The sequence below is a fragment of the Crocodylus porosus genome, unplaced genomic scaffold, assembly GCF_001723895.1.
Source record: "Crocodylus porosus isolate Cpor-Errol unplaced genomic scaffold, CroPor_comp1, whole genome shotgun sequence".
In the NCBI taxonomy this organism is placed as follows: domain Eukaryota; kingdom Metazoa; phylum Chordata; order Crocodylia; family Crocodylidae; genus Crocodylus; species Crocodylus porosus.
In genome coordinates, this window is record NW_017728913.1 from 28847629 (window position 1) to 28867385 (window position 19757).

The 19757-nt window shown below is 41.6% G+C and overlaps 1 protein-coding gene across 2 annotated transcripts in view; it reads right to left on the reverse strand.

Moving 5' to 3' along the window:
- Positions 1-19757, reverse strand: part of ASB5 (ankyrin repeat and SOCS box containing 5) — a 70358-nt gene that overhangs the window by 39073 nt on the left and 11528 nt on the right. For both annotated transcript variants that reach the window (XM_019534639.1, XM_019534640.1), the window contains one exon: positions 16894-17186. In XM_019534639.1, the coding sequence (XP_019390184.1) occupies positions 16894-17089 (196 nt within the window). In that variant the 5' untranslated portion in view covers positions 17090-17186. The remainder of the gene's footprint in view (positions 1-16893; positions 17187-19757) is intronic.

Below are 19757 nucleotides of genomic sequence, written 5' to 3' on the forward strand. Positions count from 1 at the left end.
CCTTCTTGAAAATAGGGACCACATTGGCCCTTTTCCAGTCCTCAGGGACTTGGCCTGAGCACCAGGAGTCTTCAAACAGCTGTGCCAATGGCTCCGCAATGCCACCAGCCAATTCCCTCAGCACCTGCGGATGAAGGTCATCTGGGCCTGCCAACTTGGACACATCTAAGCCCTCCAGGTAATCCTTAACTAGGTCTGAACTAACAGTCGGGGGACTCGCATCCTTCCTGGGCCTCTCTATGCCCGAGAGCACCCCATTGTCAGCAGACAGGAACACAGAGCAAAGAACTTGTTGAAGATTTCTGCCTTCTCTTGCGCATCTGTCACCAACTGCCCTGCCTCATAGGGGTCCAATGTTACCCCAAGACTTCTTCTTACTACCTATATACTTGAAGGACTTTTTGTTATCCTTAATCCCAAAAGCTAATCTAAGCTCCAGTGCTGCTTTAGCGTCCCTTACCAAATCCCTACAAGCTCAGGTCAGGGAGGTGTACTCCTCCTTTGTCCCTGCCCCCTGCTTCCACCGCTTTTTTCTTTGCCCTCAGGCCAGCTGGATATCCACACTCAGCCATGAAGGTTTCTTGGACCCTTTGCGCAGAGGAATTGCGTCCTGCTGCACCCCAAGGATAGCCTCCTTGAGGAAGCACCACCTTTCCTGGACCCCCATACTAGCTCACCCTGGGCTCCGAGTGCTTCCCTGACTACTTCCCCGAGCACATCAAAGTTGGCTTTCCTAAAGTCAAACATTTGCACTGTGCTAGCCACCTTTCTCTGAATAGCAAACTGGATCATTTCATGATCACTGTGCCCTAGCCTCCCTTGTACTAGCACATCCCCCACCAGGTCATCCCCAGAAGCTAACACCAGATCCACTACGGTGTTTTCTCTAGTGGGGATATGTACCTCCTGCACAAGGTGTAGGTCCTGTACACGTCTCCAGTGAGGGGACTGTGCCTCCTCCAGCAGGAAGCCATATAAGCCAGCCCAGCCTGATGGTATACCACTCCGTTCCTCCACATGTGACTTCCTGCTGGAGTGCTGGGAACCCCACATGGAGGCATGGAGCCCACCCACCCCAATGGTGCACGGCTCCTGCCTTCAGTGCCCTGAGACTCAGCTGGAGCTGTGTGCTGCTGGGGGCTTTGCCTGCTGCAACTATGAATGCCCCAAGGGCTCACCACTTGCTGCTGCTGCCAGTGGGGGCTGTGCACCATGGGGGGGGGACATGTGAGGGTGCCACACCCACCCACAAATCCCATGCCTCCCACAAACCTCACACACCTACACTCCCGCACAGTATAAAGCTAACTCATTTAATAATTATACAACTGCTTGGGAGTTTTCAATTATTGAAACTTTTTTCCCCTTCCCCCCCAAATAGTGTATCCTAAACTACTTGAATTTCATACCTTAACAAAGACCCCTTCTTCCTTCTCAGCCCACTACATGTGTTGCTGTTATAGTAGATATTTTATATTGTCTGCACAAACAAGGGCAGTGTAGTATGGAAAAGGTGTCATTGAGGACAGCATATACTGCAGTCATTTAACATTAGATAGCAGCGGAGTTGCTTTCATGTGTTATAAAGAAGTGTAAGTACCTCACGTCTTTGGGGCATGATGTTTCATGTTATTTGAGGCTTGTTCCTTTTGCAAGACACTTACCTACCAAAACACACCTTGAAATTCACTCAAAAAATGCTATGAGTGAAGCACCACTTTCTCTTGGGGACTAGTTTGCCCATGAATAGGGCTTCTGTTTCAAATCCTATCAATGGAAATAGAGACCAACTACAAAACAACATAAAGCTCAAGATAAGAGCATCTTCGGCCCTGATCAGCAGTTAAAAGTGCCCCTTCTGCAGCGGTGTGCTTCTGCAGAACTAAATTGAGTACTGAGCCATTAAATAGTTTATCTGCCCTGATACATAGTACAATGCAGCAGAACCTGATCAGTGCCCAAATGCACAGGAGACAAAACAAAGTCATTTACTATTAACAGAATATAATTCCTACCTCATGTCAGTGTAAAAACCTTATATGGACTTGATCCTGATCCCATTGAAACTAGTGGTAAAATCCTGCCATTGACTTTACAGGAGCAGGATCAAGCCCTAAATCACTAAGTGCTATTTAGTATTATTCCTTTAAAATGTCACAGATACAAATGTATATAATGTACTGGGCAGCAGGCATACTGTCAGTTTAATTATATGTATCATGGAACCATAAAAAGTAGGGCTGGAAGGGGCCTCAGGAGGTCATCTAGTACAAGCCCTGCTCAAGACAGGATCATCCCTATCTAAACCATCCAAGACAAATTTTTGTCTAACCCAGAGGTTGGCAATGTTTTCCAAGAGTGGGCTGAAATGACGTAGGTTGGGTCTGAGGTAAGAATGCATTAGGACCTTGCAGCCACTGCTGCTTCTCCCTGCTGCCCAGCCATAATGAGGCACAAGTAAAACTCTTGACCATCTGGCTAAATAGCTGTAACACAACACAGGTAAAGCCCCTGCTGCTGAATACCAGATCTAGCCCACAGGCCCTAGGTTGCCAATCCCCAATCTAGACTATTCTTAAAACTGTACTAATTGCACAACTAACAGGCACATCCCCCAAAAGACCAAGAACATCCTAACTTGTCACAGGTAAAGCAGCGGGATGACAGTACAATCAATGTCCTGCTGCCGCTATTTATTAAAGTACAATCAAAAGATCCCATGAAGAGGAACATGCACCCCACTGTAGAGGAAGCCGAAACATCAGGATGTTAGGACAAACAGTATGCCTAAAGACATCTGAGCATTTTAATTTACACCTTGGGATACAGGAGATTCAGGGGCAGCAAATTCAGTTGCACCCCTCTTTGATTCCTGCTTCATCCAAACTTTAAAACCAACTGCCTGGGAGGGGTGGAAGCATTTCTATTCAGGCAGCAGTGAGGGAGTCTATTGATTTCATGACTTATAATCTACCTGATTCCTGCTATTATCTTCACTTCATAGGTGTTAATGATCCTTTCTTTTACAATGGCCTTCATATTCCACTACTTAAGTTATCCTTTCTTCTGTAGTTCTTCTGGTTGTTAGCCATTCCTGGTAATGTCTCTCTTCCATTTCAGAGCTCCGCAGACTGTTTTTATCCCCAGCTAAAAACCTTAACTCAGTGTGGTAATGTTAACTAAAGTGTGGAAATGATGGACACTGAAGTTCAGACAGTCCTCGACTTACAATGTTTCACACTTACAACGTTTATAAATTGATACCGTTTCAACTTTCTGACATCAGTTTTGACTTTATAATGCTTGATTTGATGCCACACCACGCCAGCAAGCAAGTTTGCATCTCCCATCTCCCTGGAGAACATCTGCCCAAATTTCCTTGGACGCTTTCTTTAAGAAAGGAGAAAAGACTCCTGAAAAGACTCTGGCCAAGAACCCTTCAAAAAGTCCAGTAAAGTCAACTCAAAGAAGTCTTTCTAAATCAATACGATTGCTATTTACAATATGAATATATTAACGTAGCTATATTACTTATGTATAATTGATTGAGTACAAAATTCTGGGTTATTTTTGGTGAAAATAGGGTATCAGGCCTTGGTTCAGGAACCAATCCCCCATTTATAATATTGTTTCCTATGGGAAAATGGGTTCTGAGTTACAATGTTCAATTTAAGACGTGGTTTTCAGGAACCAATTATGTCGTAAGTCTGAGGACTGCCTGTATACACTGTCAACACAGTTGGAAAGAATAGATTTTGTTTTATGAAACTGAACAAGAGACATACACATAACTATAATGGTCACATGACTAATGAAACAATATCTTTTGATTATTTTGCCTAGTTTGCATTTTTTTAAATTTAATATGTAATCTAGCAAATTAGTGCAAAGTTTAGCTTTAATCTTAAAGTGAATAATGTAACACTGCGCCCCTAATATATTAGTAAAGCTTCTAGTTTCTCTTTAACTGAAAATAAGTGTGTTGTGCTAATTTTAACCAGTGATGTGCCACACCATCTGCATCCTGCTTTTCAAAATCCCAGATCTACCTCTGCAGAGACTATAAATCTTTTAAAGCTAAACCTTGATTTTCTTTTTTTCTGGTGTTGAGCAGTTTGGATATACAAACTAAACTCCAAAAGGGAAGCTAAGGGCCCACAGGAAAAAGTACAGACCTTCTCTAAGGCTAAAAGCTCTGTCCTATTACCTGTATTTACAGGTAAATCTCCTGCTGTCACCCACATCTGCAACTGCAGCTCTGATATTTCTCTCCTGTGTCATGAGACTAGATCCTTCTAGCCCTCACAAGCATATCACACAGCTGAATTCATGGTCACTGAAGACTTTCAAATAATTTACAGATGCTATTTTAATATTGTTTTGATGGTTCCTGGTTTATCTTATATGTGTTCTGGTTAAATGATATATTCTGTTGTCATCTGGGAAAGCAGTTAAAAAAATCCTGCAGCATCTCCCTTCAGCAGTGAGCTATGCTACTTCCAAGCACAACTACCATTATTAGGCCTGATCCTTTCATCAAAATTCAAATGAACTACATTAACTCTGTAAATAATGAATACTGTGACATGAATACTTATATAGTATCTTAAAGATTCATTATTGTATGTAAAACTTAAGTGCTGAATTTGGGAGAGGAGGTGATATACAGGTCATATGTAACAGAACAACTAAATCATGCTTTAAGCACAAACCCAACCCACCTGTGGAGCTCCAAGTCACACCTCTATAATAAGACTTAAAATTGACTCCACCATCTATCAAAGTCTGAATTCAAAATAGTCTGAGCTGAGGTGCAGCCAGCCAGTTTTGTGCCTGGGGCAGCTATGCAATGGCCAGGGCACTGCCAGCTGCTGTGGTGCTGATCACAGTGGCATGGTCAGCTGCCACTGTAATCACAACTATTTTTTCCACCTCCTACAAGGGCATCACACAGGGTGGCTGCCCCAGTCACTTCCCCCACTTTATTTACACAAATGAGTCTGGGGGGACAGAAACAGCGAAAGCATTCTGCCTTCCTTTCCTCCAGCTTATATTTTATGTAAAAAATAATATATCAAGTGCTATGTCTATAAAGAAAACCTTGAAAAAACAAGCTGTGTCCAGCTGCTGCTGAAATATCTGTTTGAGCTTGCAGAATGCTAAAATAATAGATGCGAAAAGTGTGAACTACACTTATCTCAAGATTTGTCATGAGCAGAAAAAAAAACTTGATACTAAATTACATGTAGCTAAAATATTTTAGCCAACCCTAAGATGGCAGTAAATTTTCCCCTGATATAGGAGTAGGTTAACACCTTTTGCCATGATTTACCTGATGCATGTCAACCCACTGAGTGGGTGCCAGCCCCACAGAAACCAGTAGAACCCATTTTTGTATATTTGTGGGCAAAGTCTGGAATGGTTAGCACCACCTAGGCTCGTTCTTCCCCAATTGACCCCTGGCAGCAACCTGTTATTTTCATTGCTGTAAGGTCACTCGTGCTGCTGTCACAAACTAGAAAAGCCCTGAGACTACTCCATTTTATGCCAAAGCTCCAAGACTGAACTAGAAAAGGAGCCAAATGCCACAATTGGTCCTTTCCCCTTGGACTTGCAGCGGTGAAAGTAATAAACAATATGATGTCCTGAAGTGAGTACATTTATACCAAAATAACACTTGTCAGATGTTTTAAGTGTGTTAGTACTTGGCAGATATTTAAAACGCAAACATCTAAAAGCCTGTACATTTAAAGTAAAAGTCTAAGGGCTCATCTACATGCGTGCTTTAATGTGCATTAGCTTATTTTAATGTGCATTAAAGCATTAAAAAAATGCTCTTTAGCTAATGTGTATTACAATAGGCTAATGTACCTTTTTCTATTATCTCACAATGGAGGTCACAAGCACAAAGGCTACTCCAACACATTGGATTAATTGAATCTGCTGGAGCATGGCAATTGCTATGTTCTAGCAGCCTCCTGTGCCTTGTGTATCAGCATCCCCATGCTTAAAAATGATGGAAGGGGCACTCGAACTAAATCCTGTCGAAGAAGCTTTAGTTCAGGCACCACCACTGCCATTTTTAAGCACGGGGATGCTGATACAGGAGATGTGGCAGCACTTTAGAGTGGCTCTTGGAGTCGCTCTAATTAAAGTGTCACCCCCACCCCCAGAGCACGTGTAAAAGTGCTCTGAGGTACTAGATTTGATGTGTATTACCTAAAGTACATTAATGAACATATAGATGTACCCTGAACTCTTAATTTTCCCCCTCATGCCTTTTCCTAGCATTTGTGTATCTTACAGGGCCATACATATTATTGCCAAGATGTGACAAATATGTTGTATGTTCCAGCTAATGTTTTCGATAGCTGTATTTTTTCACTTCATTCAATATAGAAATGTATCCATTACAATCTGTAGTGAGTAGGAAACTTTTCCAGTAGACTTGCTTGGGAATTTTTCAGCAAAATATTTTAACCAGAAAATGCTTAGTTAAAACTAAATCATTTACTGATAGTATGCCCCTTATGATGAAACAGAGACTGGGTACATGAAGGGGTATGCACCCCACTAAGAGATCTCACCAAGCTATTGGGTTGTCTTAACTGGGTGTTTCCTAAAATTGTTCCTGTTGAAAGTGTTTTACATTGTATGAATAATTAACTATACCTTGCATCTGGACTTGAACCTGGATCTCCCATGACCCTTATGAGGGTCCTAAGCCTTCAACTACAGAACCAGTTGATAAAATTAATATTTAATTATTCAATTGAACAGGTCCAAAAGGAGAAACTGAGAGAGCTCTACTTCAGAATAGCCAATTGTCTGATGGTCAGAGCACTCCTTTTTGGTCTGGAGTAAGGGGTTCAAGTCTCTGGTCTAAATCAGGCATAACAAGGACTTCAGGCCAGGTCTCCAGTACTTCAAGGAAGAACCTGACCACCAAACTACAAGCAGTGCAGGGATCTCTGCGTCTCATAGTTTGTGAGTATTTTTTAAAGTCTTGGTTTCATTCCAATACAGAAAAGGAAAGAACTGACACCTCAGAGTTTTATAAAGGAAGAAGGAAGCCTTTTCCATACCTCTACTTCCTAAGAGAGCTTGGAAGTTAATGAAATAAACTTCTGGACCTGTCCCTCAATTTTATGACTGTGCTAGTGACGATTTTAGGAGGGTTAGTGACATGATCACTTGACATAGGTCCCAAATTTAACTTGAAACAAACATCAATTGCATGTTTTACTTCTCTTCACTTGTCATTTGTTGCTGTATTCTTAGATTATGAGGTCCTCAGGAAAGAATTTGGACAGTGCACAGTGCAATGGAACAGAGCGTCAGCAGCTTTTGTACCTTCAGCAAAATCACCAGAAGTCTCCAAAAGTGCAAAGTTGTGACCTTCTATGGTCAATTTCTGAACAAGACCTTCACATTTTTATTTTTTTTACTGGAGGCTACCTGGCTAACCAGTACTTGGCAAATTATAGTGTATTTACATACAGCCACAACTTACATTTTTCCTATTTCTATCTTTCATAATGCAACCTGCATTATTGTAATGAAAACCTTATTACTCTCTCTTCTTTTTGATAATTAGCAGGAAGATGGTTCAAGTGTAGTAGTTTTCCAACATTTTTCCAACAATCCAACTTCTAAGTGGTTGGGGCCCATGTAAACCCTGGGCTGCATCAGCACAGGCTGCATGCTGCACATGTACAAGCATAAGCCACAAGCCTCCCCTCCCCCCACAGCAGCATGCCGTGTGGACATCCCAGCCTTACTTTCAGCTCTCCAGTCACAAGCTCCCCACTGCACTGTGCCACACCATCTGTGCTGTGCTTCACTGCACCGCACTCTGGGGCGGCAGGAAGTGGAGCCAGAGAAGGGTGGGGGGGCGGAAACCCCAGCTGCTGCAGGCAGAGCACTGAGAGCAACAGCAACTGGGTAGGAACCTAGGAGCAAGAAACTATATGCACCCACCAGGCCACTGGTTGGACAGCCCTATTTTATATAATGGATGAGGGACAAAAACATACTATGCTGTTATTGTAATCACAGAAAAAAATAGAGAGAAAATTAAAGGATTCATACTGTTAACTAATTTCTAGAAAAACAATATTGAAGCAGAAGCATAATGTTATCAAGCTGCCATCAAGTGAGTCTTTGATCAAAGATAATCCTCTGACAATCTAAACCAAAGACAGTCCCTCTCAAGCAGCGCACAAGTGGTACAAGCAGCCTCTGTGTATGGCATGCAGGAGAGCAAGGAGGGGACAGCATTGACAGGGCAGGAAGCAGAAAGCAAAGCAGCAAATCAGGCAGGGAACAGAGGGCCTCCTACCTGGTCTGGTAGATGGTGAATTTGGTCAGAGTAAGGAAGAGGTTGACTAGGAGTCCTGGGACTCAGTGGGGCCGTGGATGGGGAATACATAAAAGAAAATGTGAGGGAAGAAGTAGATCCAAGAACAGGTTCCTGAGGAGGTAATGGAGGGGCTGCAGCCTGGTGCACTCAAGGCAGATGTGTGCCAGGGTCTCCCTCTATTGAGAGTAGGGGCAGGTTTTGGGGATGCCTGTGAAGTGCACCAGATAAACACCCATGGGGATGACTCCATACAAGAGCTACCAGCCTAAATCCCCAGTGGCTCATGGGATTATGACAGAATACAGGCTGGCCCACCGGGGACCTTCAACCTTGCCAAGGGTGTCCCACTGTTTAATATCCAGGCAGGATGCAATATGACAGGATGTTGAAGCATGTGGAGCATAAGCATGGAGAGAGCTGGCGGGGTTGGGATGTTTGGAAGCAGACAAGCATGATATCCCCTAGCCAGCTGAGGTGGTGTGATGCAGGGTGCCATGGCACTTGCTGAGGCAGGAGCCTATAACAAGCTCTGCAGGGCTGAATATACTGGTGGGTAGGGACTACCTTTGCACAGGACCTCTTAAATGCAGATAATGACTATATACTATAGATACTGGGCTACATGGACCACTTGTCTTACCCAGTATGGCAGTTCTTATGTCACAGGCCTAGTTAAAACATGTGAATGTGCCTCCTTCAGGCTAAATGGAAGGAGCAATTAAACCCTTTATATAAAAAGATACCGGTGAAATTATCTTAGAGTTATCAGGTGCTAATTCTAAGGAATGTTAGTTTGTTCAGATTAACAGGTGCTATGGATCAGTCATATGTTAAGGGTTAATAACCTCTCTAATGTGCACTGCTCAGCTTGGCTAGGGTCTCCAAGTCAGCTCCAAGCCTACACCACTTGCCAGCTCTCTAGCCACAGTTTAGGCTGGGGAAGGATCCCTCTACACTACTTTGATTGCCTACTTCATCCCCTGGAATCACTCCATCACTCCCAGATTGCCTGTCCACCCCTCAATCAGGCCTGCCACCCCAATCAGCCCAAGAGCAACAGCAGTGGTGAAGGGATTCCCCTTCTCTACCTGCTCCCAGGCTCCCTGCAGCCTGAGGTTTCTACAGACCATGCCTCCTGCGCACCCAGATCCAGCCCCTGCCAGGCCCTACAGCTACCTGGAAGCCTCTTCCCCCCTTACCCTTGCCCCCACTTTTGTTGCTGGGCTCAGAAGGGGCTGGATCTATGTGTGCATAGGGGCCATAGTCTGTGGAGACCCCAGGAGAAGGTAAGGAAGGGGAACACCCGTATTGCTACCTTTTCTACTCTCTGGCTGATCAGAACAACAGGGTAGTGGTCTAAGGGTGAAAGGGCTGATAGGGCTGCAGGAGGAAATTTGAAAGTGGAAAGGATGATGTATAGTTGTGGGGGTGATTCAGACGGTAGAGGGGGCAGCAGCCTAGCAGCTCTCTCCTCACCCACTCTCCCCCCCTGCCTCCTCCCTCTTTCCCCTTCCACTCCTGACCTCCATTCCATCTTTCCCATGTCCCCCTTCCCCTGGCTTCCCTACCCCGCTTTACTCCTTTTCCCTTCCTCTCCATACATCTATGGCCCAGCTGTTCCCAGCTGTCAGTCCAGGGCCTTAGAGTCCTGGGTGTTAGCTAGTCCACCGGAAACAGTGCCTCCTAGGATACTGGTAGGAGGACTGCAAAGTGGTGGTTTTATCTCAGGTGAACACCCAAAAGTTAACTTAACTTGAGCTAGACACAACAGATCAAAGACAATCCATGCCAGAAGTGGTGTAACATTAAGGCACCTAGAGGACAGTTGGTACTTGTTAATGAGCCTAAATGTATGATCCTTGAAGTCTGATGTGCTCTTAACGTGATCTAACTATAATGTGCAATCTCACCCTAAAATGGGTAGATTAATAGGTATCCTGTTTAAAGGAGTTAGTAGACTGCTTGGCAAGCTCTGCAATTATTAATGACAAAATAAAACAGGAGGAGATAAGAGAGCAAGAGAGCCATAGGACAGGAAGAGATGCAGTTATTTGGTCCTAAATTGAACCAGAGAGACAAAGCTCCTTTTGGCATAGAACTGACTGCTCAGGCAGTCTGTGAAACTACAAGCAGGGAAAAAGGTTTGCTGCCATTTGTTTCCACTATGATCAGGGAAAGAGAACTGTGTGGATGTTCATTGTACAAAACAAATGTATCAATGAATACACCATGCTTGGAGAACCTGTTTTCCTATTAATGAAAATAATCCTGCCATGACCTAAATTCTGTTTAGCTGCATAGGCCAAAGTGACAAAAATATCGAGACATAAGATCATGGATATGTACATGACTACTTCTTGACAAATTCATGACTTTTAGGATATTTCATTAAAAAATAATCTTTGCTTTTGTCATTCCAGGACGCCTATTTAAGATAAAACTCTTGGTGAATATTTTATATTTAAATGTGGTTCCATTTTTCAGTTTCTACAGCCTGGGATTTTAAGGTGGAATAAACGTATGTATGTGTGTACACACATGCATGCACACAGGCATTGTGAGTTTTCTTCCTTTTAACTGCAATGAGACTTCTGAACTTTTTCTGCTAACTACTTCAGTACAAGGAAGAAGAAACGTCAGGCATCATAGTGTAATGAAACCTACCTACCTTGCCTTTACAAACCACAAGTTCTTAGCTATGCAATTGTGATTAGCCCTATCAAGTTCAATGGGACAACTATGTGTATAAAGTTAAACATATGAGTAAGTGTTTACAAGATCACTGCCAAAGTTAAAAATAAGTTAGTTAATGGGAACTTCATAATAGAACTGATCCTTCCCTCATTGAAGTCTTTTTTTAAAATGGAATTCTTACCATTGACTCCACCAGGGAAAAGGACTAGGTTCTGTTGATTTATTTTAAGACATTATCTAATGCATTTTAAACAGACTATAAAGGTCTGTTCTGAGTCTAGTACTATGCAACATTTTCATTAAGAACTTGGATGATGAAATAGAGAATATACACCAACCAGGGAGGGATTACAAGTGCTTTGAAACATGAGTTTCAAATTTAAGATGATCTTGAAAAAGTACAGAAATGGTACAAATTAAGGTAGATGAAATTCACTAAAGACAAGTGCAAAGAACTGTATGAAGGAAGAAAAGATGAAAGAGCCATTTATTCACTATTTTGTGTAAGTCAAAGTACTGCAGAAGAGGATGTGGTGGTTATAGGATGCAATTCAACAAAGGCAAGTGCCAACTGCTGCACCTAGGGAGAAGCAATCACCAACACACTTACAGGTTGGGGGAGGACTTTCTCAGCAGCACAGCAACAGAAAGGGATCTCGGAGTCATTGCTGACACCAAGATGAACATGAGTCATCAACGTGAGAAAATGATCAGTAAAGCTAACCGGACTTTATCATTCATTAGCAGGTGAATGACAAACAGATCCAAGAAGGTGATACTTCCCCTCTATGCAGCATTGGTCAGGCCGTACTTGGAGTACTGCATCCAGTTTTGGGCATCGTACTTCAAGAGGGTTGTGGACAACTTCAAGAGGGTTCAGAGGAGGGCCATTCGTATGGTTAGAGGCTTGAAGGCAAAACCCTACGAGGAGAGATTGAGGCACCTGGATCTCTTCAGCCTCCACAAGAGAAGGCTGAGAAGTGCTCTTGTAGCCGCCAACAAATTTATCAGTGGGGTGGGGGGAGGGGGCAGCAAGGAATAGGAAATGTTCTTTTTACCAGGGCACCCCTTGGAGTAACTAGGAACAAAAGCTGCATGAAGCAGATTTAAGTTAGACATCAGCAAAAACGTATTTACAGTAGGGGTTGCCAGAATGTGGAATGGGCTTCTAAGGGAGATGGTGCTCTCCCCTACCTTGGGGACCTTTAAGAGGAGGCTAGACATGCACCTGGCTGGGGTCATCTGACCCCAGTGCTCTTTCCTGCCCATGGCAGGAGGTCAGACTTGATCTAGTGAGGTCCCTTCCGACCCAAACACCTATGAATTTATAGTGGACTGCAAACTGAATACTAATCAGTAATATGTGGAGCTTTGTTCCTGCTCTTGATTTTACATAGAAGACCAACCTGGTGATAAGTAAAGGTATAAGATGGATAGATTAAGATAAGATAACCACACTTACAATTCTTCAAAGTGTAATTACTATTAGTGCAAAGTACCTAATATACTAAACACTTTAGGAAAGCATTGTGGCTCAGACCCCTCTCCCATTACTATTATTGAAATGCAATGCAATACTTCAATTTTAGAGGTGACCAGTGTGGAAAAAATGAGGCTGTATTTCATCAAATGTGTGCCAAAAAGGAAATTCCAGTGGTAAGGAGTTTCAATATTTTAAAACCAACTAACTCTTTCTGTTAGTAGTAGTAATACTGTACTTTAATAGTTATTTCAAAGTTTTGCATGATAGATTTATGTCTGGAGAGAATTGATATAGCCCAGAAACAGTCCATGAGAATAATAGCATACGTAAAACTCTGTACAATGTTCTACTACAGTGGTAAATATATAATATATAGGTGGTAAATATATAATATACAAACAAAAACTGTATTCATAGAACATTAGGGTTATAAAGATAGGCACTCAAAAGTCAGGAAATACCACAAATAAGATTGTTTGGGCAAACTTAAATGTATCTATTGTACATATATATTTTGCGAACCTTTAATTAGATGATCACATACTATTTTTTCCACAGGATTCCTCTGCCACTCCGTGCACTCTGTGAATGTTTGCTGACTGAGTAGATATATAGTATAATCCTAAGCATTTACCCCAGCCTTGAGAAGACCTGAGGGCTAGTTGCTCCCCTCCTGCTGTAAATGGGGAGATGACAAGGAGTCATCACTCCCTGCCTCTTCCTAAAACCATGCAGTCCCTCATTTTGGTAATAGGCAAGGAGCTTTGCTGATGCCTACTGCCTTCCCCTTGCCATCCCTACCACCTGGCTGAGGCTCAGGGCATCAATGTAAGAGCAGGCAGCCACGAGCAGGCTCTGGAAATGTCTTCCCAACCTGACTCCTGTCTCACCTTGCTGCCCCACCATGAAGTTGAGTGCCATAGTAGAGATTTAAAAGCAGGGCTCTCAGCACCAGCTTTTAAATTGCTGCCCCACTGCTCAGCAGGGTGGCAAGGGGAAACTGGGAATCAAAAGCCAAGCTGGGGAAAACCTCTGCATACCCAGTTCCTGACTCCTTCAGCTTTTAACCTGCTGCCCCCGCCATTTGACCAGTGGGGCTAGGAGCAAGACATTCAGCTTTCCCCAGTGCAGCTCCTGGAATAAGGCAGACCGCTGTGCCTAACCACCACAATGAAATACTCTTCCCCTCCTCCCACATGCTCTGTACTACTTTGGGTCAGCCTGGAGCTGTGAGGAGCAGGGGAGACTGCCATGCCCCTACTGCAGGACTCCAGGAGCCTTGCTGCAGGTCAACCTGGAAGATGCAAGGAGCAGAGCTATTCTCCTGCAGGAGAAAACAGGGAAGGTTCCCCACCATGGAAGGATGTCTCTGCCAATTAGCTGATTGGAAGGATGGGGTAGGGGGGCATTCTTCTACAGGAGGAACCCTTCCAGGGCTGTGTGCCAGCCGCTGCTATTCAGCCGGCCCCTTTCCTAGCCAGGGGAGAGGGCAGGCTATCAAGTAATAGGCTCCCCTGAGGGCAAGGGTGGCCCAGAGAGTGCCCCCTGGACAGGCTATTTTTCTACTGGAATAAATTTCTTTTGATAGAAATTAATGTCTGTACACACAGGTACTCCATCTAACTTCTTGCAGAAGAGCCAATTCTCTTCCACAAGAAATCTCTTAAAGAATCCCACTTCTCCCAGCACAATGGATGGTCTGTACATGGTCACAGTTAGTTAAGAAGGCATCATTATCACTCTTCTACAAATTAAGGAGAGAGGACAAAAGGATTAAAATTAAAGATGCCCATGGATTTTGGGTGCCTAATTTGAATGGCCAGCAGTTAGAACAGTATTTACTAGTAAGGTTAGGCACCTGATTTTATCTGATGTATAAAAATTCATAGGACTTTATGTTCTGAGCAGATTTTTCACTGACAAGTAAATGGTATGCAAATCTGGCTCCAAGTACTGTTACTTGGGCACTCAGAAAATAAGAAAACATTGATAATCATCTATGAAAAATCTGGTGTAAGTGATTTTTAATGCAGCTATTTAGTGTACAGTCTCTTTAAAAAGTATTTTAAAAAGAGTAAACACAACACAAATTCTATCATATGGGACCACCTTGACCCCACTCACCCCTCACCAACAGTATTGGTACCCTTAGATCCACACAGACCTCTGCTACTATGGCTGACAAAATTATTATTATTATTAATCAACAGTAACTTCTCCTTTTTTGTGCTATTATTGTTTTTTTAGACACACATTTTATAAGTGGGTTTCATAGATGTTTGATGACAACAAGGAAATGCTGAGACTTAGAACTCCTGAGTTCAGTGCCAGATACCATAGTGTATTTTAAAGATTGAATCCCCCTTCAACCTGTACCCAATCTGACTCCTTTTACCTTTGTTCCCTCTAACCCTGTTCTAATCCTTTTCCCTCACCCATCTCCTGTATTGGTCTTCCCCACAAGCTCCTCTCTAGAACTTGCTAGGAATTTCTGCCAAAAACAGTTTTAATTGGAAATGCTGTTTTGCCACCCAAATCTTACCCAACATGCCGAGTTTTATAAAATTATCCTTGAGTAAGGCATTGTGGCTCCATAACAAAAATTCTGCTAGGAAAGGAAGAGACTACACCAGAATATCCATGAGCTTGCCATTAGAGGAAGCTCGCCATGTGAGAAACAGGTTCAAATAATCTCCATTTCATCACATTTGGGATTAGGGCTTTGAACTAGACTGTCACGCATTCTAGGTGAATGTTCTAACTACTGAGCAAGAGCTTACTTCTTTTCCTCTGCCATCTTCCTTTCTACTCCTGAAAAAATGTATTATTTTATGTATGCAAGTAGAACAGTTTCAACTGAAAAGATCAAAATAAACCCACCCAGAAGACCTGGTAGCTTGGAGATTAGGTTCCTAGGAGATATGGGTTCTGTCTATTCTAGATTGGACAGACCCAAAGCTACAGCATCCTGACTCAATGCCAGAACTTCCTGGGGCAGCCCATTAATTGACATTAATTCTCTATCTGGGAAGGCAGGTTGTCAAGTGGACTATGTTCTATTTTGAACAAAATAGGTGCATTTCCCATTTTGGTATGAGAGTCTCTCTCTTTTTTGGTTAGCTACAAAAAGTCGGTTTCATCCCAGTTTGGAATACACAAATTTCTGAAATCCCTGAAAGCTGTTTTTCCCCACTTCTACTCCTTGCCCTTCTGTATCCAAAACAGCCTACCTCTCCTCCCTTCCATAGTACTGTAGTTATGAGTATTAGGGTCATTACAGTAAAAAGGAGAGCATCCTCTTGTTTTTGGTTACATTGCCCAATGCCACAGTGGTCCCAGGCTCTGAGAAAAGTTCATACCAGTGAAGGATGTGTTGAACAGCCTAGCATACTCAACACATCCTTACAAACATGGGAATACGCATGTGCAGTGTGATTAGAAAGTAAGAAATAACCTTGTGCACTTGCTCTGTAAAGATGGACTCTTCAAAGAATATTTCCACCAGTTTTCTATTTGAGCAAGCACACAGTGTAATGTTCAGAGGCTTAAAATTTAGGGTGAATTTCTACAAGGATGGCAAAATGCACTGCCATGAGGGTATCATCCTTGCAAATTTTCAAGTCCCTGTACCCAGTCCTGGAGAGGTTACATCTTCTCAAAGAAACAGTTGTAAGATTCAGAAAAATACTGAAAAAATAAGGAAAACATGTTGAGAAAAACAACACAATTTTCTCTAAAATTATTCTCTAAAATGCATGATTTGTCTTCCTGATATGTTCTAAAAATTTCAGCCCAAATCATGCATTTGGCACAGAACACTTTACCCTAACTAGCTAAAGACTAGCAATGTTATAAGCAACTAGAAACAGGGTCTTAGAATGGAAAGTATTAGCAATCTTAACTACAGGAGTCACAAACAGTACTTAGTATAATTTAAATGTTACACAATACCTCCTATTAACCTACATTTAAGAAATCATATTGTCTTATTTTTTTACCTGAAAATCTTCTTTAGATGTGTTTTTGTTATAAACTAAACAAAAAATTCTAACAAGCTGATTTTATTGTCCATCATAAACTAGACTCTACCATCCTTCTGCATATATGAAAAAGCTACTCATGGAGAAAACGTCTACTCAAAGCACCACTAAGTAGAATGACAGAAACTGGCCCAATATAAGCAAATTGTTCTTGTTGTGAACAATATACTAAAAAAACAAAAATAACAACAAAAAATGACACACCATTTGACTTACGAGAAGTTTAAAATAGATTCTGCTAGCAGATAAACAGTTAACTGCAATAAATTAGCTATCTAAACAGCAGTGATAAACAAAGATAAGTACAAACATACCTTGCCCTTGCGGAACTCCATAAAACTCAGCAGCTATCCTTGCTGCCTCCTTACGGTTCCCTTTTACAATGTAGAAATGACTTAGTATGGCAAGGCTGATTTTAACAAAAAGTTTAAAACAAAAAAGTGAAAGTATAGTAAAGTATACATTGGATAGCTGCTGGGCAAAAGGGCGACTTTCCTCTATGACGGTCATTGCTGCAGCAGACTCTTTGTCAGCACTTCGGTACTGCTTTCAAATGCTCTGATAAGATCATATGGCTCCAGCCAGGCACTCTCAGGAACAGCTGGTCCTGCGGAAAGAAAATATCAGCTGGTCATGATGCCTGGTGCTCAAAATATGGGGATTATTTATACTGTACATAGTATTGAGTTCACTGCAGCTCCTGCTGGTCTGATGATATTCAACTGGAGCAGGCTGTCCACTAACACAATTTCCAAGGTTCTAGATTATAATTTTTCCTTTCAAAAGGTCTGTTTCATTTCACAGTGGTATTTTTATTTTGTCTTCTTACTTCTATTTTGAATCATTTAAAAAGATGCCACTGAAAGTATTATTGTAAAAATACTGTATTTCACTCGCTGCTGCTAACAAAAAACAGCTGTTTGTATGTATGAAAGTGAAATGATTTCTTTCCTAAGGTATGTTCTCCCTGCTACTTGGGTATATTTGTTTATTTATGTAAGATCTCTTTTTACGCTGTCATTTTAGATTTGCTAACATATGAAGGGCCCAAGCAGTAAAGCATTTTTCCTTAAACACAGCAAGCTTGCAATAGCTCTTAAAAAACAAATTTGGGCATACTTGGGACATCAGTTTTAAGTCTCTCTTTAATTCAGGGATGAATGGAATAGTGGTTTATCTGCATGGTTTACATAATTGTTATCTGGAATAATATCAAACAGCTAACAAAAGCAAATCCCATGTTATTTTTTTAGTGAAGATCTGCTGCTCAGAATATTTAAAATTACAATGGAAAAAATGATGGTAAACATACAAGAAGGAAAAATTTTTAATACCTTTATAATGCAAATTTGTTCTGCTGTGTCATGTTACCTTAGAGCTAAGATATGGCAAGGTTTACTTGCCAGTTTTGTTTGCCCAGTTTTGGATATTGAAATGTGAAATTCTCAGCATCTTCAGAGGGAACTGATTTGCTCATCTACTGTAAATCAATTACGACAATTAGCAGTTACTCATAAGTAATTCCATTACTGTGAGTAACTGCTCATGAGTAAGTGCATGGTTCACAAACTGATATAAACTAAAGAGCAGCCAGATAGAGCAGAATTCTTTTAAGTGAGAGACAACCCCAAAAATAACAGACCAGGACAGACTATCAAATGATATTATTCTACTTTCTTGATATATCTTTCGAAGTAAAAAGAAATTAATTCAACTGTGGTTTGGTGATGTACCCAAATGCACACCACTTTTTTAATCTTAAACCAAACATCTTTTTTCCCCTACTAGTTTGTTTAAGAAAGACAAACAATATAGAATTTTGTACGAATTTAGAATATTCGCAAATGTCCACTAGGGATTGAACATGACCTAAAGGCTCTTACAGCTCAGTGGAATAACTTAAACTGACATTAATGAACTTTGGATCAGGCTCCGAGTCAAAATTGTCAAGCTTTTCCACTTATGATTCCAAATAGATTTGAATTCCTATTTCTAAAGAAAAATATGGAAAAACTGTGAATCTCTTACATCATTCAGCTCCCTGACTAATCTTTTTGGCTCCCTCTACACGTGTTGGTAAAGGTGCAATTGTGGGATCATGCATTAGATCCAATCGTGCCTTATTGCCAGTGTAGGGGGAAATCAGGCTCTCCTCGCATTGGCAAGAAGCAGGCTCCCACAGCCTCCTTTGCTAAGGGGGCCTGAGATCATAGTGGTGAAGCGCAGCCAGGACGAAAAGATCCATCAGGTGTGGGGACTCTCAGTCTTGGCTCTGTGTGTGTGGGCCTTCATGCATCCTCAAGCCTTGGGCAGTGCAAATGCTCCAACACCCCCAGGCCCAGGGGTTTCATACTGGGCATGGTGCAGCCCTGCAGCTAAGAACCCTGTTAGCTGATAGGGCTCCTAGCTGAGGGGAGACCCTGCTACATATGCAAATTAAAAAGCTCAATAACTAACAGCTATAAAGTTAGTATTCATTTTCAAGGTTTACCTTAATAGCTAGCTGGAGCTTTTTATTGTGTGATAAGTACATTGCATGTGTAGCTGGTCTTAAGGTAATTGCAGAATTAACCAGTTAATTGTGTGATACCTATATGAGGGGGACTGTGTGTTAAGGGGGGATGTCTATTGAAAAATAAATATCAAGCTTTTTCCTATTATCAACTACATTTTGTTTAGTTTTATCTTGAGAAAAGCAGATTTTTATTTGTTTCCTCTGAAGTGATTTGAATATATGCAAAATCACAGGAAAAATTCAATGCACAAGTAATATATTTTTACAGTAATTTATATTATTCTGAGAAAACCTCAGTCTTTTCATAAATTTCCTTTGAACAACTAGCTAGGATAAATACTACCTTCCTACTACTTCAGCTAGAGGTAGGGGTGAGTATTTAAGAAACTGCCAAATGAAAATCCTACTTTATATTTAGCATATTGTTATCTGACACTAAACTGACGTGGCATGTTTTCCGTAGGGATAAAAGTGCATTATGTTCCTAGCATGTATTGCCAATTTCCGTTTCAATCATTAATGAACAGAAATGATATTTTCCTTAGTGACACATCCAGTATTTGATATTTCATATTATTCTTATCACCTCTTCATGATCAGAAAAGCATTATCAGAAAACATTACCTTATTCAAGTAATCAGTACACAGAATTCTTTGGTGATC